Below are 19363 nucleotides of genomic sequence, written 5' to 3'. Positions count from 1 at the left end.
TACCGTCGACATTACCACATTGTGAATGACGATCCAAAGACAAAATACATTATAGCAAAATAAACGTTGTATACATTTTCTTCTACTCTCATCAATATATTTTTTTCGACTACATATATTTATATGTATATCTATCTATGTACACATGATTATTAACGTGCTTCTTCACGTTGACTCAAATTGGTTCAACCAATTTCACTTAAATCATTAATTCTGGAAAATTAATATATTTAATCAAATAAAAGCTAATGTTTCATTCTTTGAAATCATATTTCACCTGCACGTCTTAATGTGGTTTACTTTGAATTTACGAAAAATATTTTGTACAAAAATCGGCATTTCTCGCGAGACAGCATTCTTTTCACGCTCACATCCATAAATATGAACGTTAATTCTGTCATTGCACGTTGAAAACTATATATTCGAATAATATTATCATTTTTGATTTCATATAAAAAACGTTGCAACTCCGATATAGCTTCAAAGTACGATAAAATGAAAAAAGATGTTACATTTTTCGTAACGAGTCGCGTGCTCTGTCGAGTATTTTTAATATGCAACAAATTGCTTCGTAAGAGAAACTTTTACGACTAGAGAATTATGTTTAGCGAGACAATGCATGCAATTACGATTATACGTCGAAACCAATCGCAAATTTGAATTCATTGCACCAAAATTTTGTCACTGGGTCGATAATACTTGTTCGACGGTACATATTTTCAGACTTTTGTTCTTTTTTTCCCCGGCATCTTTAAAAATATTAAAATACTTTCGTAAATGCGATTTACCGTTCTAACTAGTATCGTACGCGACATTAATGTATAAAACGCTAACATAAAGCTGGTAGCTTCGACGACTGAAAGAAATCTCATACGGCACGGTAAAAGATGTAAAAATTGGATAGTTTACGATTCAATGGTGTCTAGAAGTCCTTGATGCTTAGAAACTCCATATATATGGTTCGTAGTTCAATGGGTCTGGTTGTTCCATGTTGTGTCCAGTGTGACTATTGTTTCCAACCATACACGATGGATAGGCAACTCCGGTATTTTCCTGTCCCGATACAGGTGGCACGATAGTCGTTGCTAATCGACAATCAGGTCTTTGTTGCATCATGGGGCCCATTGGCTGCATCGATTGCGGTGCTGGCGGAGGTGGTTGAGGTTGAACAAGCGTAGGAAGAGCTGCGGTAATATTGTGAACAGGTTGCATAATATTAGGAGCTGAAACATAATTTGCCACTAAGAAGTGGTTTCCAAAATAATCGATTAGTTCTTTACGCGTGGCGCACGAAACACAACGTCAGAATAAATTAAAATATCGAGGCTCACTCGTTGCAGGATTATGAAATGGCAAAGCAGCGGACTGTTCTGGTATCATGTTCGTCGGTGGTGGTACGATTTTCACCGCAGCAGACTCTGTTCTTCTCCTTTTAGAAGACAATCGTTTCGGCGTATTCCTTGATGCTTGATCGCGTTTCTTGTTACCGTTTGATTTCTTCTTCTTTTCACCGAGCATCTTTGGTTTGTTTGGCCGGTTTCCACTGGGTTGCCAAAGATGCACCGTATGCACAGCGTTCCCTTCCCTAAACCAATCGAAAGTTTGGTTACTCCCGGAACGAACGAACATATTTGCCTAACAAAGGCGTGTTCCTTTTTGCACACTGACCCCTGCTTTTTCCCAAGTTTCCAACTGTGGATACCAGCTTTGTGAAGCCGCTCTCTGATCGTGTCCACGCTGCATTTCAATCCCAGAGCAGGCGCAACGTGTTTAGCCGCAGTTAAGGGTTGCTGAGTAGCCATCGCGATGATGGCTTCATCTTGCTCCTTAGTTGTGATACGACGACGACCCTTTCTTTCTTTCGTTTGTACGTTGCCTTCTTTATGCCAACGTTCTAACCACCTTTTAACGGTACGTTCCTATTTAATAACAAGTATTGGGTATACGGCTATCCTCAAGATAGTCTTAATTATGCAAGTCCATCAAGACGAACGTGTTTCTTCTTACCGATCTGTCGATTGCGAGCGCGATAGACAGCGTGGATAAACCTGCCTCGGACATACCGATCATACGATTTCGAATTTCGACACTCGTTTCCAACGTTCCTTTCGCCTTCCCGCCTTTCTTTTTCCTTTTCTGCGACATACTTCTTTCGTTACTTTCTTTCGATGTGCAGTGGAGCCTGTCGGGTTGCAGGACGACCGGGGCCTGATTCTTGCATCCTAAAAGACAGGGGAACGAAACTTCAAATACAAAAGAAAAAAGATATTACATCTCCCCTATATATTTAGATTATTTTTTTCCTATTTCGATGTGTCCACGTTAGTAACTTATTAGCAACCTGAGTCGTCGTTGACCGCGGATCGTAGATAACGCGTTGGCTCATTTTGTACTGGCAGCTCCAGGAACTGATGGTGATGATCTTCCTGCAACCGGACAGGCAAAAATCGCTCCATCTTGACAGGCTTTGCAGCGTTCTCGTTTTGTTTAAGTTCACCGCTAGAAGACTGATTGCTGTCTTGAGAACTGCAGGAATTGAAAGTGTCAGAGTTCATGTTCGTATTGGTTTGCGGGCTAGCCAATTGCAAATGTAAATGTTCCTGGTGCTGCTGGTGTTGAATTTGATGCTCTACTTTGAGTTGACGTTGCTGGTCGAGATTGTGCGCTTGATCTGGAATCGTTTGCCGTACTTGTTGCGCGTGATGTTGTTGTTGCTCTTGCCGAGTACGTAACTCTTGGAGCTGTTGTGACAAAGGTTGTTCGTGAGAAATTGGATCAGGTTGGCCCTGAAATTCCGAAAAAACTGGAGTCGGGCATCGAGACAACGAACGTCTACGTAAAGCTTACTTTAAAGACAGCGCGCAAACCTGTGGATAATGATGACTTCCTTGCACCAAATCCAATGGCCAATTTTGAGAGATATTTAAACCAGGATGTTGATAAACAGGTTGCGCTTGTTGAACTAGACTTAACGCATTGCCGAACTCCGTTTGATTCGAAGGTAGCGGTTGGGGCGGCGCTTGCATGTCGGCGGCCTGAGGTTGAGGAACAGTTTGTTGGGAAAATATAAATTCTTGTTGTTCGTTGGACTGCTTTGCATTCTCTATCGGGGCACCATCTCCAACATATACATCTTTGGCCCTGATTTTCCAAGATGGGTTCTTCTTTTTAGTCGTGCCACTATTTTTATCGTTTTTACTAGAATCTTTGGAAGACTTCTTTTTCCCTAACTGTGTTCCGGTAGGCCTCCATACAGGCTGTTGAATCGCTGCACCATCCGTATCCCTGTAGACAGAGGATACAGTTGAACAGTGGGAGTATATTTAAGGAGTACACAAAATTAAATAACCAACCCAAGCGGAATTCTTTGCATGTATTTCCGCGAGGGACTCCAATTGTGGATTCCTGCTTTATGCAGTCTTTCTCTTATAGTATCAACGGAGCAATTGAGTCCCAAGGCAGGGAGGACAGCCTTAGCAGCTGTTATCGGCGTTTGCGTAGCCAGCCTTATGATTGCTTCGTCTTGCTCCGTGGTTGTGGCACGTTTACGTCCACATCTTTCCCTGGTCTCCACCGTACCTTCCTTATCGAACCTATTCAACCACCTTTTGACCGTACGTTGCTGGAATCATTAGAAATAACAATTATCAATTATAAATTGTTCGATCGCGTACAGTTTTTTAAAATATATTTACCGAACAATTTACGGCAGCCGCAATTTCTCGTAGACCCAAACCAGCTTCGTACATTCCCACCATTCGATTTCTCAATTCTGGCGTTGTCTCGTGCACACCTCTGGTCTTCCCCATTTTGATTTACTTTTCAAATCGACTTATCGTGAAAACATATAGTAGCAAAAAGAGGTTCGAGAAAAATTTTAAATTTTACGCGAGAACTGACGTAAGAATAGAACAGACCACGTGACAATGGCAGTGCTCTATCAGAAAGTTTTTCAAAATTTTAATTACGTTCGTGTAATCGTTTGTCGCGCGATCTTCGAATCTCGACGATTCGCCCAATCATCCTATTTGATGATCGTGGTCCTGCTGCGAACGCTTTTCGAGAAATATTCTTTCTTCCTTGCCTTTGACATCGTACCGTGTTAGAAGTGTTTGGACGGGTCGAAACCTTAGCGTCGACGGAATGCAATTGCGTTGTTTACCAAACTTGATTTCGCGCGGAGAATTCACCGGGACTACGTTCCCCCGTTGAGAGTCGTTCGGTCCACGTTGTAGTGCATGGACGGGAGCCTGTATTTTCACCGTCGATACACCTTATACGCCTCGTTTTGGACGAAATGCACTCTCTCGAAGAAAACACTGCAGTCAATACAACTCCGGCTGTACAGTCCGTGGAGATTCTTTTGTCCTCGCTTTGTCCCTCGTAAACTTTTAATTTCCATCTAGACATCTTTCCGGGCATGCTCCACCTCCGACGGGAAACATGCTAATCGACGCGCCGCGGTATCGTAAAGTAATCGCTACCTAACACACGGTACGTCTTTGATTTGGAAATCAGCGTGAAACTGCACCAGCATCGTCAATTTTTGTTCGGCAGACTGTACTGTGTCGTCGACCGTACAGTCCCTCGAAATTGCTTCATCCTCGAGGAATCTATCGATTCCGTCCCATTTTCAAGATCCGCGGACTCGATGAACGCAAAAACGTAATCCCCGTAAATTTCTGCATTCGTTCGTCGACAAACGACACGACGCCCGTCTATCGTCAATAGAAAATCAGCTGACTGTACCACCGAGCAGCGGGAAATGTACAGCAACAAGGTTATGTCAAACGAGATACATTTCGCGTAACGATACGTTTCGACGATACATCGAACAGCGTCGCGGAAATTTCAGGGAAAGAATACCGCTCGTACACGTGCCGGTCATACCGACACTCCGGTGTTTTACGTATTAACTACAATTTTTATAGTCTCGAGTTGACGATGGTCAATAATTTTGACGGGCGACTGTACTCGACGCGTGTTATTCAGGGTTAGCTCGGGTATGTTCGCCCACCTTCGCCCGGAATTATATTGACCCAAAAATTCGCTTCCCTCGTATACAGGGTGTTCGGCCACCCCTGGGAAAAATTTGAATGGGAGATTCTAGAGGCCAAAATAAGACGAAAATCAAGAATATCAATTTCTTGACTGAGGCCTCGTTAAAAAGTTATTAACAATTAAATTCGAAAATTTCAAATCGTTCTGGAAAAATTATTTTCGGTTGCGGGGGTCAATTAAGATCATTTTTGGTGAATAGACATACCCCCGAAATCCTACGCACTTTCGAGAAAAAAATTCCTTACCGAAAATCTAATTTGGCGCCAAAATTTTTCGACAAAATTAAAAAGTTTAAAATCGTTCTGGAAAAATTATTTTCGGTTACGAGGGTCAATTACAATCATTTTTGGTCATTATACATACCCCTGAAATCCTACGCATTTTCGAGAAAAAAAATTCCTTACCGAAAATCTAATTTGGCGCCTAAATTTTTCGACGAAGAAAAAAAGTTTCAAATCGTTCAGGAAAAATTATTTTCGGATGCGGGGGTCGATTACAATCATTTTTGGTCATTACACATACCTTCGAAATCCTACGCACTTTCGAGAAAAAAATTCTTTACCGAAAATCTAATTTGGCGCCAAAATTTTTCGACAAAATTAAAAAGTTTAAAATCGTTCTGGAAAAATTATTTTCGGTTACGAGGGTCAATTACAATCATTTTTGGTCATTACACATACCCCCGAAATCCTAACCACTTTCTAGAAAAAAATTCGAGAAGGTGTGAAACTTTAAACGTTAATAACTTTTTAACGAAGTCTCAATCAACAAATTGGTATTCTTGATTTTCGTCTTATTTTGGCCTCTAGAATCCCCCATTAAAATTTTTCCCACGGGTGTCCGAACACCCTGTATACTTCTCTCTCGAAACTTCATAGATAAGTTTAAGGTATAGCGAACTTGAAATGTTTTCATCAATTTTTCCAACCATCGAAATGATTTTTTACTGGATAAGCTTTAATGTCGTTTAAACGCATGCGAGCTGCTTTGAATTTTGTTGCGTTTCCGTAACTTTTACTTTGTACCCGTTAAATTTAATAGGGCGAAACTCAAATCGTACGGACCTCTCGCGATTTGTAACCGTTAAATTTAATAGGGCAAAATTCAAATCGTACGGTTATGTAGGAGATAGGACAGATTGCATAGGGTCGACGGATCGTAAACTGGTAACATCCGCCAATCAACCTGCGTTTATGCGTGTACACCCTGGCCTAGAATCCAAAGATTCGACCACCCTATTACGTTAAAGGTTTATTAATTGTTTTAATGATCGTTTCACGACTAACGATCAAATAGATTCGATGTATCTTACGTCAGTGAAGGCTGTCTCTCATAACCTGCAATTTCGACCGTGCATTCAAGTATTACGGAAACACGATCGGATTGGATCTTCTTGGATCGATTAAAAAGTATTGTCACGGAAATCTATTGCTTCTGATCGCGATATTTGTTAAATCTTCCCTTTGATTTGCTCGAGTCGCGCCCTCGATCAGAGTTGCGTCACTGAGTATTCTACGCAGGACTGGCTTTAGCTATAAGCAAAATGGACGTCGGTTTAGGGCGCCAAGAGCTTTATGATTAACCTATTTACGCTTCTTATCGAAGCGCCCCTAGCGACAGGCAACCCAATACTCGTATACGAGTAAATAATTACTTTTCACACCCCATTATTCAGAAATCCTTCCAAATATGCATGCATATGTTAAAGTTGTTGCAATCGGCGTTATTTGGCGGGAAAAATGCTCTTGGGCCGGTACTGGTTCTACCCCGAGTCGAGCCGACCCGAGCCGAATCGAACCGTATCGTACTACTTGAAGCGAGGGATTCCCGGGCAGAAAGAACTCGTGGTTGGGGATCGTTACTGCATCTAGTATCCCACCGATCGAAAATCGATCGGTTGCTCGACTCGACGATAACCGACAAAATCGAACGCGAATCATGGGGTTCTTGGTCATCGTACCCTTGCTGGTTTTCTGCTTGATCCAACCGTCAATCGTTCGTTGCGGGGTACGTATAATTGACAGAATTCTTAAAAAGTCGTACGGAAGAATTTATATTTTTATAGACACGACCGAGTTTCGTTTCCGACGAGATGATAGCAGCCACGGCGAACGTCGTGAACGCTTGCCAAACGCAGACAGGAGTGGCAATAGGTACGAAAGACAGAAACGTAACGAAGTTAATAGCATGCGATAGAAATAATTTTTTACGACTACTTTACTATTTTCCACGCCTGTACAGTTGGAACTTTATATTATTATTCGTACGTAATAGTGTGTTTGTTGTTTTTGCAGAGGATATAGAGGCTGTGAGGAATGGCGTGTGGCCTGAAACACGGGAGTTGAAGGTAAATGTCCTACTGTGTTTTGTGACCCGCGTTTTTTCAAATGAGATAAACGTATGCTTGTGTCGACGCAGTGTTACATGTACTGTCTGTGGGAGCAATTCGGTCTGGTCGACGACAAGAGGGAGCTCAACTTGGACGGCATGCTCGCATTTGTTCGAAGTATACGAGCCTACAGGTCCGGAGAACTGCACGTCATCCCCGTGTGCCACGGGTACAGTACAAATATGGGTATCTATTATATATTTTTTATTATTTTTCTGTTTATTCCGTCGATCGATCTGGCATCGTCGAAATTTCCGTGCATTTCGTCCCCTTCTTTCTGTACAAGTGGGCTCGTTTCATTCGTAATAATACTGCGGGGGGACGATTTTATTGTATTTTATTATCGATTGCACGCGATCGATGGAATTGAGTGTGATCCGGCGTCAATTAATTCGCAACCATCGTTTCTTTAGCGAAAGACGACAACTGCGAGTACGCGTACACGTTCAACAAATGTTACGCGGAATTGTCACCGCAAGTGAGTTATTTTCTTTTTAATAACAACACATTTTTCTCGACTAAATCTATACACATACAGGGTGTTAGGCTAACCCTGGGAAAAATTTTAATGGGAGATTCTGGGGGCTAAAATAAGATGAAAATCAAGAATACCAAAGTGTTGATTGGGGCTTCGTTTAAAAGTTATTAACGTTTAAAGTTCCGCCAGTTTTGAATTTTTTTCTCGAAAGTGCGTAGGATTTCGGGGATAGGTCTATTCACCAAAAATTGTTGTAATTGACCCCCGCAACCAAAAATAATTTTTCCAGAACGATTTGAAACTTTTTAATTTCGTCGAAAAATTTGGGCGCCAAATTAGATTTTCGGTAAGGAATTTTTTTCTCGAAAGTGCGTAGGATTTCGGGGGTATGTGTAATGACCAAAAATGATTGTAATTGACCCCCGCAACAAAAAATAATTTTTCCAGAACGATTTGAAATTTTTTAATTTTGTCGAAAAATTTCTCACCTTCCCGAATTTTTTTCTCGAAAGTGCGTAGGATTTCGGGGGTATGTGTAATGACCAAAAATGATTGTAATTGACCCCCGCAACTAAAAATAATTTTTCCAGAACGATTTGAAATTTTTTAATTTTGTCGAAAAATTTCTCACCTTCCCGAATTTTTTTCTCGAAAGTGGGCAGGATTTCGAGGTTATGTCTAATGACCAAAAATGCTTATAATTGACCCCCGAAGTCAAAAATAATTTTTTCAGAATGATTTGAAATTTTTTAAGAACTTTTTAACGAAGCCTCAGTCAAGAAATTGATATTCTTAATTTTCGGCTTATTTTGGTCTCCAGAATCTCTTATTAAAATTTTTCCAAGGGGTAGCCGATCACCCTGTATAAACTACACTACAGAGACACCGAGACTTCAAATTACTAAGTCTATACATAACATATTTTTCTAAACGGTGATTAACGAGAAATTTTGTTTTCTTTTCAGACGTATTACTTGTTTTAACGGACAGAGCGCGAGAAAGAAAGGAAACGAGACCAAAGAAAAACGGCGCATCTCCAAATGACCTGGAATCTGTGTCGAGTCATTTTTCACTTTACCATGTAATGGAACCATACCTGTTTCGATGTAAACGACCCCTCCTACGAGATGTCAATAAAATAAAACGTCTAAATCATTCGACGCATGAGTTATTGCCAATCTTACCAGGCTAGTTTCTCAAAAGATTCGACTCGTATGATTCCAAGCGTTATTCGAATCTGGATAAAGGGTAAAAGACAGGGGCGACGGTTGAAAAATTGGAAGATTTGTTTGTCCGAGTTTCGAGTTGATCGCAACTTCCGACGGCCGAGGGCCTCCAATTGTCAATTAAGGTCGTGTCCGTGCGCGAGATCGCGTTCGAAATAGATTAATCGGGTGTTCACGCGCGTTTAACAGCCGAAGTTAGAGCGCACCGATTATATTATTCGCACCTCCATTTCGATCGAGGAGATATCAGTTTCTTTCAGGGTTGATAACTCTGACAAGTTGCTTCCTTTTTTTCTTTAATTAAACTTGAAATCATTCTCGCGAGAGGCAGTCGAATTTGTTTTTCTACGTAAATACCCCACTGCAAGATATCAATCTCTTCTGATCGTTGCGTAAACGATTCACCACCAGCAATTAAAAAAAAAATAAACGTCTCACCCTCCTAAGCTAGCTTCCTTGTAATTTAAACGTGCCTGAGACGAAGGACGGTACCATAATTATGGACGAAGTTTCGTGCCAAATCCAACGGTTGCATTACAGGTAAACGAGTCGTTTATAGCAATTACGCTTTTTCGTGGAACTTGGGTTGCACGCACGGATGTTAATTGACTGTTGCGATCACACTGTATCCTTTCGATGGGTACCATTTGTTCGTCCTAATTACTCTCTGGTCGTAATCTTCGCTATAAGGTCGTTGTATTTATATGGAAGGTAGGTCCCCCTCTGACAAACATTTGTGCGATAAAGGAACGTGACGCAAGTAGAAAACCTTTAACATAGAAAAATGCTAACTATTAGAGCATATTTTTCTCGTAATGAAATATAAACCTATCGTTTGCGTCAGGTGTATAGATTTTCTTTAGTTTTTTACAGTGAGAGGATGCTATCCAAAAAGTTTGAAGACCACTGTATTATTTGCAATCGACCTGATCGAACCAGGATTGTACGTTTGGCGATCAAACGAAGTACGGTTGCAATTAACTGCAAATTCGAAAAACCTAGACGCTTGCAACCTACCAGTTACATATGTATTTGCCAACCGATAATTATTTACTCCGCGCGCGTATATATACCCCCCTATCGGAAGATACGGCGCAGTCCGTTCGACGTTTTTGCGCGAAAAAAAGTCGATCTTATCGAGAGATGAAGGGAACAATGTATTTTTTTGTTTGGACGTATTTCGTGGCGTCGGGGATCGCTTTTGTCGTCGGTACAGGCTCGGTACGTGCAACACAGTTAAAACTTGTCCTGATTTACCTTAATCGTTTTATTTTATTTCGTGAATTAGGCCGATCCTGACGATTTTCGAAAAATGACCGCCCCAGCGAGGAAGAAATGTATCAAAGAAACCAAGACAACTATTCGTAAGCGGCGAAATTTCTCGATTGATCCTGATTTCAACTCTAGTACGTGACTGTATCTTCTTGCAGAGGCCATCGAAGATGCCGAATACGGGAAATTCCCCGAAGACGATGAGAAATTGAAGTGCTACTTCAAATGCGTCCTGGGGAAATTTAACATAGTCGGTTACTTGTACTAGAAAGGGGATACTCGAGGTCTCAAAACCCCTCGAAACTCATAGCTTTGTGCTAGTTTTGTATTCCAATCGTTAAAAATAAGAGTTCTGGGTTTCAAGAGTTTCGAGTTTCGAGTTTCGAGTTTCGCGAATCTGAAAATCGGGATTCTTAAAATCAACTCGTTTCCTACTCGACAGATGGATAACAGTGGCAAGATAAAATACAATATGTTGAAAAAGGTGGTACCTGAACCTTACAAAGAAGTGGCCTTTGATATGATAGATAGCTGCGTCAATCCTTGTGAGTATCGCTGAATCGAGTCTCCTCTATCCTTGACTGAAACGAGAGACGAAAGAAATAACTATTTCTATATGGTCTGACAAATTTGTTTTCACTCTAAAATACCAAAAAAAAGGATATTACCATAAATATATACAGGGTGTTTGACCAGCCTTGGGAAAAATTTTACCAAAAATGATTGTAATTGACCTCCGTAACCAAAAATAATTTTTCCAGAATGATTTGAAAATTTTTAATAACTTTTTAACGAGTCCTCAGTCAAGAAATTGATATTCTTGATTTTCGTCTTATTTTGGCCTCTAGAATCTTCCATTAAAATTTTCCCCCGTGTGGCCGAACACCCTGTATATTTATACTGATTTTAGCTGGAAAAGATAACTGCGATAAAGCCTACAACTTTATGAAGTGCATGTACTCCGCTAATCCCATGGTAAGTTGCATACATGCTTTTCAATAATTCGCAGGATTGAAGCTTTCATCTCAAGCTGAAAATTTTTTAATTCTTCTTCGACGAAAAACGTTCTTCTTGCCTTTCCCGCAGGTATTTATCGCCCCGTGAGCGCAGTAGTTCGTTTCTGGAAACTGTGCATAAAATGTACAAATATACAGCGAATGGAAGGAAAGATTCGTCGTGGATCACAGAAGAATACGAGATCTATAAAACGAGTCAACGTATAATTCACTGTAGAATCGAAAACATACAGTTGTGTAATAAAATGATGGTAACCTATGAAGGCGTATTCGTTAAAAATACATTTATCACACGCGAATGAACACTTACGTTAAATCCTTTATGATATTTACAGGGCGAATATAATATCACGCTTCCACGATCGCTAAAGAGGAGTTTCGTATTTTGCGTGACCAAATAGTCGATTACATCTGCATTTTCTTACAGTTTCACTAATCTCTTGAATCTCGATCGAATAATTTACACGTTCTCAACGCCAGAAACTTTAAGAGAATGCAAATAGACAGGAATGAATTTCTGAAACTGTAGTAGACCTTCTTAAAACGATCGACGCGTGTTCTCGAAAGTGCCGCGGCCACGGTAACCAAAAAATATCGATTACGTCTTGCGCGGCTTAGTTTTTCGTTTGTTAATGTTCATTATGTGTTCGACGATTATATCGTCTGCTCTTGGATCGATGGGAACTGCCTGTATAGGTGCTCTCGAGCTCGTGGCTGGTTTCGACCGTCTCTCGATCAACGTGTTCAGCCACGTCCACATTTTCTCGCGATTGAGAAACGCGAACGCCACCATCATTATAAACGGCAACGCGACCACGGATGTCTGGTTCATGTCGCTCTGATCCACCTTTCGTTCCGCGTTGAATATCAGCTTCACGTACTTGAAGGACGAGTTCGCCTCGAAGTAAACGGGCACGGTCCTGTACTTGTGCATCGCCTGCGACAAGGTAGACTCCAACTGTACGAAATACTTTTTACCGTCCGCTTGCAACGGCGGCAAATGCACGAGGAACCCCGCGTTGTAATTGCTGCCGATCTTGCTCGGCTGCTGAGCCTCCAGTTTGGCGGAATGAATGGGGGAATCGGGCGTGTCCTCTCTGCACAGTTTTATCTTGAGCGTGCGATAGTGCTCGGGCTGGGCGGACACAACGTACACGGATATGTCGGTGCGCGATATCGGATGGAACGCGACCAATCGGAGATCGTGAATGTCTTTGGCGGTTTGCACCGGTATGAAGTCGGGGCTCGTGCGTTGTATGTGCGCGTTCACCTCGGCGCTCGGCTTCAGACGGAACGTGTAGGCGCACTGCAACGAAACATACCAACGATAGAAATACCGAATCAATTTTGAAACAAATTTTAAAGAATTGCTTACCGTTGGCTGAAGTCCTCTGATCCGGAAATTTCCATTCTCCTCGGTAGTCGCTTCTTCTTGAAGGTTACTGCAATCTCCTTGTCCCTGGACCTCGACTAACAGTCCAGCCTCGGGTTTCCCGTTCAGGGACGTCACGGAACCGTACGCGCTGAACGCGACTCGCTTGCCAAACAAATTGACGGTAACAGTCGCGCCTTCGACGACTTTGATCATTTTCGACGGAGGATCGAAACGGTACTCCTTCATCATTGGTCTCAGATAGTATTCTCCAGGCGATAGGGAGTTGAAGATTAATTTGCCATCCTCGCCCGTCACGCTGTTTCTGCGGTAACTTTGCCCGCCGGACAGGGAAAGGAGAACGCCTTGCAACGAGATATTGTCGGCTTGGTCGGAGACTTGCACGATAATCTCAGCCAACTTGTGGGCGGAGAACACTCCGTTGGAGTCGGGCCCTACAATGACGAAACCTTCTTTCTCCGCGGCGACGCTGTAGTCCACTTTTCCATCCAGAGGTCCGATACTGTATGTCCCATCCTTCTGTGTAACCGACGTGTGTATCGGAGAATTTTTATCGCTTCCAAATATTTGCACGGTGACTCCTTCCAAGGGTGGATTGATCTTACCAGAAATGATCTTTCCCAGATCACCGATGAACGTGGCTATATCGTTTTGGCAATCGTTCACACCCAACACTTTCAACGACGGAGGATTGAACAAAAGAACGTTCGACAACGGTGTTATCGTGTAAATGTAATCAGTCTTCGCTTTGAACTCGAATTCATATCTGTACACGTTTCCGTGCTGCACCGGTTTCAACGGCCCTAGAGTGACGATTTCACCGCCATTTTCGATCGTTACTTTGACTCCGTCCAACGCGGAAGCACTCTCGATGTTCCCTTTGTGACTGTGCTCGGTCGAATGCAATAAAATAGGAGAAAGACTGTTAGTGTCCCAGGTATAGGACGATCGGTCGTACACGTGGCAGCTTTTCGGTGTGAACGTGTACACGCCGGGATTGGTCACGCAATGCTTCGTGCTCCCTTTGTTTAAAGATAAAGTGATTTTCTTTGGATCATTGACCTCTGAATACTCCACCGTTGTATCGTGAGAAAAAATGAAAGTAACGGAGAATCCGGTTTGTTCGAAGGGCGGTACCTCGGCACGCTCCGACGTTACAGAGATCCTGTAACTGGGATTCTCCCAGCAAAATACGTCGTTGTCGATTAACACCTCGTAATGACCGGGCAACACGTCCGTGAACTGATAGTGGCCATCTGCGTGACGAAAAACGACTTCACAGACAAAAAAGAATAGCATCGAACGGATCGAATCGCGGTATTACCGCGACAACAAGAACGCGTTATAAATGTTGTCTTTCTCTTACAATTTACTTCTATTATATTCGACCCATTTACACGCATTTTTGTTATCGCAGAGGTTGCAAACGTACAGAGATAATGTTAGCCACGACACATAGAATACGACGAAACCTTACCCTTCGATTGAATCGTCTTTATCGTGATCCCGTCGAGTACTTTTAATGTAACGGAAGCCTGACTGCAGTCGGTATCCGGTAAACATTTTACCGTGCCCGTTAACGTCGCCTTCAGTTGCAGGAAGTTGACGTTGAACACTGGTCGAGACGATACGTCGATGGTTTGTTGAAGCGGGAAAAATCTAAAACATGTTCGATCAGCCGACGTGATTGGACAACTGGATAAAATAATGATCTACTTACTGTAAGCCTTTGGCTCTTTCTTCCGCGCTCACAACTACGGTCAACTGATATCTGTCAGGAGCGAGGTAGATGGAAAATTCTCCTGCCTTCGTGTCGATTTCTTTGTTGAACGTAGCGGCTGTGTTCTGTACGGAGACTTTACGATAATGAAGCGTTTCTTTCACCGATAGAGTGACTCTTCCGGAAACTTTGTACGCCGACGGTGTGAGTATTGGAAGTTCCGGGGAACTGGGAGAGATTTTGACAGACTTCTCGTCGAACACCACATCATCTGCGTCGCGAAGAATTCACACGATTAGACGTTAATTTGCAATTGCAACTAACGATCGGTCGAATATACGTACTGCTCTCAGCTCTCAGAGAATACTGGCCAGCCTTCATATTATCCAACACGTATCTCCCATTTGCGTCTGTCGTCGCGACTTCCTTTTGCGACAATAGAACTTTCGCGCCCGGCAAAGGATCTCCATTAGTCGCGGTCAGAACTATACCGCTTACCGTGAAACCAGTTACTTTAAATCCTTGGCGTAACACGACGCTGTTGTGGTTTACTTTGAACACCAACTCCGTCGGTTGGACGTCGAATTTGGTCTGAGCACCGGCATAATACGGCACGAGTTTATATTCCCCGGGCGACAAACTTGGAAACACGAATTTTCCAGTTTTGTCCGACACGACGTGACAGAGGGGTTTCCTGGATTGAAGGTCTTTGCTTATAGGCGTCGTTGCACAATTCTTAGCCACACCATTCTGTATAGAAACAATATCACCCATATAATATTCTATGACCACAAGCGACTATCATGAGCTGAATTAGCTAACAAAGGACAAGTTCTTACCCCAAACAGGACGAAGGTCACGCCGCTAACTGGTTCTTCTTCGCTAGTAACGCGACCACTGGCATCGTAACCGAAGATTACCAAGCTACCGTCCGGAAGTTCCGTGTTGCCTTCTCGCACTGTTACTTTGACAGTATCTTTTTCCAACATCCATCTAAAACCAAAGAAACAGACGTATAAGCTGCTATAGTGAAGTTGTACATTTTGCAAGACTTACGTAGGGTGAGATGCTACAAGCATATATTGACCAGGCTGTATCGGTGTGAAATAAAATGTGCCACCCTCTGCTGTAACTGTTGTTCCAACAGGAGCTTGTTTGTTGTCTTCGTTGTACAATGTGACTTTAACTCCTTTAGGTCCAGAATCTGTCCCTAAACTAATAACCTAGAATACGTTACATTTCTTATGACAAATGTAGAGGTACTTCGATATTTAGCAGTCTCAAGCAGTCTAATTTACCCTGCCTGTGATGCCAAAACCTTTGAAAGTGAAGTTGATGTCTTTGCCTTGGCTACAGGCATCGGTTACTCCGTCCACATTTAACACAACTTCTGTAGGTTCGAAGCTCCATCCTCTAGGTGGATCCACCTATCACGGACGTCAAATTAGCACATATATCCAGAATTTGAAAATATATTAGATAACTCGTTTTTTACAATTGTTATAATCGCAGTTACCTTCAATACGTATTCTCCCTTGTCATACAGAGGAAGAAAGTAATATCCATTATTAGGAGCACATTCTGTGTTGTCCTTAAGGCTACCAGCTTTTGTATATCTGAATCGGGCGAAAGTTTAAGTCATTATTGACCGATTTATTTCACACACGTAAACGTGACTCGATAAGAATTTCGGGTGCTGTGGTACTCACAAATTTATCTGAACTTTCGCAAAGTCGATGTCGGCGTGACTTTGCAAGAATCCCCCGCAGCCTAAAATATCTTCCGCGTTGCAATACGCTATTAATATGTACAAATGAACTAAACAGAAGCTGATTAATCCTTTCATGCTTGGACGTCTTGATAAATTTCTAAACATCGTTAGGTTCACGAAGTAACACACTGCCACCTTGCGACTTTGCGTTACAAGCAACTGCAGCGACACCTAGCCTTACAAACACGAAATCACGAATGGACATTTTGCGTCGATGATGTTCTGTAAAATTATTCTCTTTTTCAACAATACACGGTATACGACTCATACCACAGATTAAGTAGTATCACAGACGAGGTATACGAGTAGACCTTCCACCCAATGTATTTTTTCAGTCCATTTTCCTGGGGCTCTAGAGACAATTACCATTTTCGTGTCACTAGCAACATTACCAACAGATTTCGAAATGAATTTCAACCCCTTCCCCCTTAAAAAAATTATTTTTGGTTGCGGGGGTCAATTATAATCATTTTTGGTCACTACACATACACCCGAAATCCTACGCATTTTCGAGAAAAAAATTCGAGAAGATATGGAATTCTTCGATAAAATTAAAAAATTTCAAATCGTTTTAAAAAAATTATTTTCGGTTGCAGGGGTCAATTACAATCATTTTTGGTCATTACACAAACCCCCGAAATCCTACGCATTTTTAAGAAAAAAATTCGAGAAGATATGGAATTCTTCGACAAAATTAAAAAATTTCAAATCGTTTTAAAAAAATTATTTTTGATTGCAGGGGTCAATTACAATCATTTTTGGTCATTACATATACCTTCGAAATCCTACGCACTTTCGAGAAAAAAATTCGAGAAGATATGGAATTCTTCGACAAAATTAAAAAATTTCAAATCGTTTCAAAAAAATTATTTTCGGTTGCAGGGGTCAATTACAATCATTTTTGGTCATTACATATACCTTCGAAATCCTACGCACTTTCGAGAAAAAAATTCCTTACCGAAAATCTAATTTGGCGCTTAAATTTTTCCACCTCCAAATTTTCATTATGGTTACACAAGGTTATATAAGGACAGTCTCTAGGAAATAAGTGGGCAAATAAATGCACATTTCCAACGACGTAATATAATTTATTCATAATCATATAAAAAAATGTCCATTTACTTTCATAAATGGTTCAGTACACGGAAAATTTGCAACAATAATTTCGCGCCTCTTCTAAATCCATTTCAAATTGCCGATCATACCCTGCACAATTAACCAGATGACTAGCACATTGCCTCTCAGCAGGGAAGAAAAATTGAAATTTTAATTCGTTAACCATTCGACGAGTCATCGAAGATTTCGGACAAGGGGTCTCCGTAGCGTGGCTACAGACCTGTCCTTTCTTCCACACCTTCGGAATGTCTCGATATATTTTAATTGGCTAAAATAATTAAAACCACAATAATCGTCATCTCGTTTACTTACGATAATAAAAATTAGATCTTTCTTCGATTAAAAACTAAGTATGTACACGTATCGAGTATAAAAGTTCTGAATGAATTCACCTGAGCCGCGCCACCGTGAAACGGAAGACGTTTCGCGCACGCTTATGGCAATATAACTCTAAACTGGCTGAAGAAGTTGTAATCACAGTTCCAACGAAACGCGGAAATAAATCACAAAAGGGGACGATTCAGAGAAACGATTTCACGAAACTTTTTAGTCAATAATCGGCTAAGCTAGCGTTACTAATATCCACTACCACTATTGTTCTCTAATATTTCCGTTACTATGGCATCTAACATCTAACACAAATAAATATCGTGTGCGTATTACGATTCGTCGTTCTCAATGAACATTAACGTATAAATCACATGTAAATTAAATCATCACCGAACACACGAGTCTAACGTTAATAATAGTCGATAAACGCTATCAGTCTATTCTTGCAAAAATATCACTGCGACTGAAAGTACCTTCGTCTATGTCGTCAAAGTTGAAAACTACCGTGGCGCCACCGATCGAGGATAAAGTACGGTGTTAAGAAATGCCCATTTTTGGCATCGCCTGGAAATGAAAAATTCATGCAGTATCTTTTAGAGTATCTCCCAAGGAACAAAAAATGTCCTTATCACTTTTCCGAGAAACGACGGGAAAGTTGTCAAAAATACGTTCAAAGTATGAATGTGATCAGAACGAGCGGAACTTTAAACGTTAATAACTTTTTAACGAAGCCTCCATCAACAAATTGATATTCTTGATTTTCGTCTTGTTTTGGCCTCTAGAATTCCCCATTAAAATTTTTCCCAGAGGTGGCCGAACACCCTGTATACGTAAGTTCCATTATCGTCACATTCATACTTTGAACGTATTTTTGACAACTTTCCCATCGTTTCTCGGAAAAGCGATAAGGACATTTTTTGTTCCTTGGAAGACACTCTAAAAGACCCTGCATGAATTTTTCATTTACAGGCGATGCCAAAAATGGTCATTTCTTAACACCCTCCTTTTAGAGCGATTCTTTCGCCTCTGCCTCTCGCCGGTATTATTTTTAACATTTGTTCGTTTCTCGGCGCATCTATTCCTCGAAATGTTGCAACGAAAATGATTAGAAAAATACCTGGCGTTCGCGAGACAGAGCACTCGATACAGGTTTCATAACCTCAAACGTAATGGATCAAATGCATTTACGGTGATGCGCAGATTGGGGCTAAAATTTTCGAATATTTCATAAGTATTCGAATACTATTAATACATTTGAGTATTCGAATATCATGTTCAACGTGGATCTTCTAAAATAGTAGAGATTAACCCATTGACGTACAAGTCTTTTCTACGACTGACCTTCAGAGTATCGTTGATAAAATATCAGAAACGAAGATAAAGTTTGTAATACACGCTGCACTATTAAAATAGCATGACTATCCAAATTTGAATAGTCAAAGTTGTATTCGAATAGTATTCGAGTGATGTTCGAGAGCAGAAAAGATTCGACAATTAGTCCCAAATTGTAGCGCGAGATCGACTCTGACGAGCACGCGAGATTAGTAATTTTTTTGTTCGACTCAACGGTATATCATAATTTTCTACGAAA

The 19363-nt window shown here is 41.3% G+C and overlaps 4 protein-coding genes across 6 annotated transcripts in view; 2 read left to right on the top strand and 2 right to left on the bottom strand.

The window, feature by feature from the left end:
* Positions 1 to 140: 140 nt before the first annotated feature.
* On the bottom strand, positions 141 to 3861 carry LOC143351858 (uncharacterized). 2 transcript variants are annotated; one of them, XM_076783893.1, is made up of 8 exons: positions 3696 to 3861; positions 3354 to 3622; positions 2868 to 3285; positions 2342 to 2786; positions 2008 to 2222; positions 1669 to 1919; positions 1332 to 1585; positions 141 to 1241 (listed from the first exon to the last, which is right to left on the bottom strand). In XM_076783893.1, exons 1-8 carry the CDS (start codon positions 3807 to 3809, stop codon positions 940 to 942), a joined length of 2268 nt encoding a protein of 755 aa, XP_076640008.1. In that variant the 5' UTR covers positions 3810 to 3861; the 3' UTR covers positions 141 to 939. The 2 variants fall into 2 exon arrangements, with proteins under 2 accessions (XP_076640008.1, XP_076640009.1); XM_076783894.1 differs by having other exon boundaries at positions 2342 to 2741.
* Positions 3862 to 4362: 501 nt separating this feature from the next.
* Obp10 (odorant binding protein 10) lies at positions 4363 to 9083 on the top strand. 2 transcript variants are annotated; one of them, XM_076783898.1, is made up of 8 exons: positions 4591 to 5003; positions 6187 to 6227; positions 6770 to 7068; positions 7127 to 7214; positions 7356 to 7408; positions 7480 to 7636; positions 7864 to 7928; positions 8894 to 9083. In XM_076783898.1, the coding sequence occupies exons 3-8, from the start codon at positions 7000 to 7002 to the stop codon at positions 8909 to 8911; spliced, it is 450 nt and encodes a 149-aa protein (XP_076640013.1). In that variant the 5' UTR covers positions 4591 to 5003; positions 6187 to 6227; positions 6770 to 6999; the 3' UTR covers positions 8912 to 9083. The 2 variants fall into 2 exon arrangements, with proteins under 2 accessions (XP_076640014.1, XP_076640013.1); XM_076783899.1 differs by lacking the exons at positions 4591 to 5003; positions 6187 to 6227 and adding an exon at positions 4363 to 4494.
* A 1196-nt stretch (positions 9084 to 10279) lies between these two features.
* Obp11 (odorant binding protein 11) lies at positions 10280 to 11657 on the top strand. Its single transcript, XM_076775474.1, has 6 exons — positions 10280 to 10375; positions 10443 to 10518; positions 10585 to 10676; positions 10869 to 10971; positions 11337 to 11401; positions 11513 to 11657. The coding sequence occupies exons 1-6, from the start codon at positions 10298 to 10300 to the stop codon at positions 11528 to 11530; spliced, it is 432 nt and encodes a 143-aa protein (XP_076631589.1). The 5' UTR covers positions 10280 to 10297; the 3' UTR covers positions 11531 to 11657.
* Positions 11650 to 19363, bottom strand: part of LOC143349007 (uncharacterized) — a 45589-nt gene continuing 37875 nt past the window's right edge. Inside the window, exons 11-20 of the mRNA XM_076779837.1 lie at positions 16265 to 16468; positions 16072 to 16171; positions 15854 to 15982; positions 15612 to 15778; positions 15395 to 15548; positions 14900 to 15305; positions 14556 to 14826; positions 14313 to 14494; positions 12818 to 14091; positions 11650 to 12748 (exon numbers count right to left, since the gene is read on the bottom strand). Of these exons, the coding sequence (XP_076635952.1) occupies positions 12041 to 12748; positions 12818 to 14091; positions 14313 to 14494; positions 14556 to 14826; positions 14900 to 15305; positions 15395 to 15548; positions 15612 to 15778; positions 15854 to 15982; positions 16072 to 16171; positions 16265 to 16468 (3595 nt within the window). The 3' untranslated portion in view covers positions 11650 to 12040. The remainder of the gene's footprint in view (positions 12749 to 12817; positions 14092 to 14312; positions 14495 to 14555; positions 14827 to 14899; positions 15306 to 15394; positions 15549 to 15611; positions 15779 to 15853; positions 15983 to 16071; positions 16172 to 16264; positions 16469 to 19363) is intronic.

Source organism: Colletes latitarsis, chromosome 2 (genome assembly GCF_051014445.1).
Source record: "Colletes latitarsis isolate SP2378_abdomen chromosome 2, iyColLati1, whole genome shotgun sequence".
NCBI lineage: Eukaryota > Metazoa > Arthropoda > Insecta > Hymenoptera > Colletidae > Colletes > Colletes latitarsis.
Note: the sequence above shows the minus strand (reverse complement) of the source record. Positions and strands in the feature narration are given on the sequence as shown.

Excerpts from the sequence above, each read along its gene's own strand:
- Obp11 (XM_076775474.1), top strand. The coding sequence starts at position 10,298 with ATGAAGGGAACAATGTATTTTTTTGTTTGGACGTATTTCGTGGCGTCG. Across the intron at positions 10,519-10,584 it reads AGAAACCAAGACAACTATTC|AGGCCATCGAAGATGCCGAA; the intron begins GTAAGCGGCGAA and ends ATCTTCTTGCAG. Across the intron at positions 10,677-10,868 it reads TCCTGGGGAAATTTAACATA|ATGGATAACAGTGGCAAGAT; the intron begins GTCGGTTACTTG and ends CCTACTCGACAG.
- Obp10 (XM_076783899.1), top strand. The coding sequence starts at position 7,000 with ATGGGGTTCTTGGTCATCGTACCCTTGCTGGTTTTCTGCTTGATCCAA. Across the intron at positions 7,069-7,126 it reads CGTCAATCGTTCGTTGCGGG|ACACGACCGAGTTTCGTTTC; the intron begins GTACGTATAATT and ends ATATTTTTATAG. Across the intron at positions 7,637-7,863 it reads CGGGTACAGTACAAATATGG|CGAAAGACGACAACTGCGAG; the intron begins GTATCTATTATA and ends TCGTTTCTTTAG.
- LOC143351858 (XM_076783893.1), bottom strand. The coding sequence starts at position 3,809 with ATGGGGAAGACCAGAGGTGTGCACGAGACAACGCCAGAATTGAGAAAT. Across the intron at positions 3,623-3,695 it reads CGGCTGCCGTAAATTGTTCG|CAACGTACGGTCAAAAGGTG; the intron begins GTAAATATATTT and ends TAATGATTCCAG. Across the intron at positions 1,920-2,007 it reads CGCTCGCAATCGACAGATCG|GAACGTACCGTTAAAAGGTG; the intron begins GTAAGAAGAAAC and ends GTTATTAAATAG.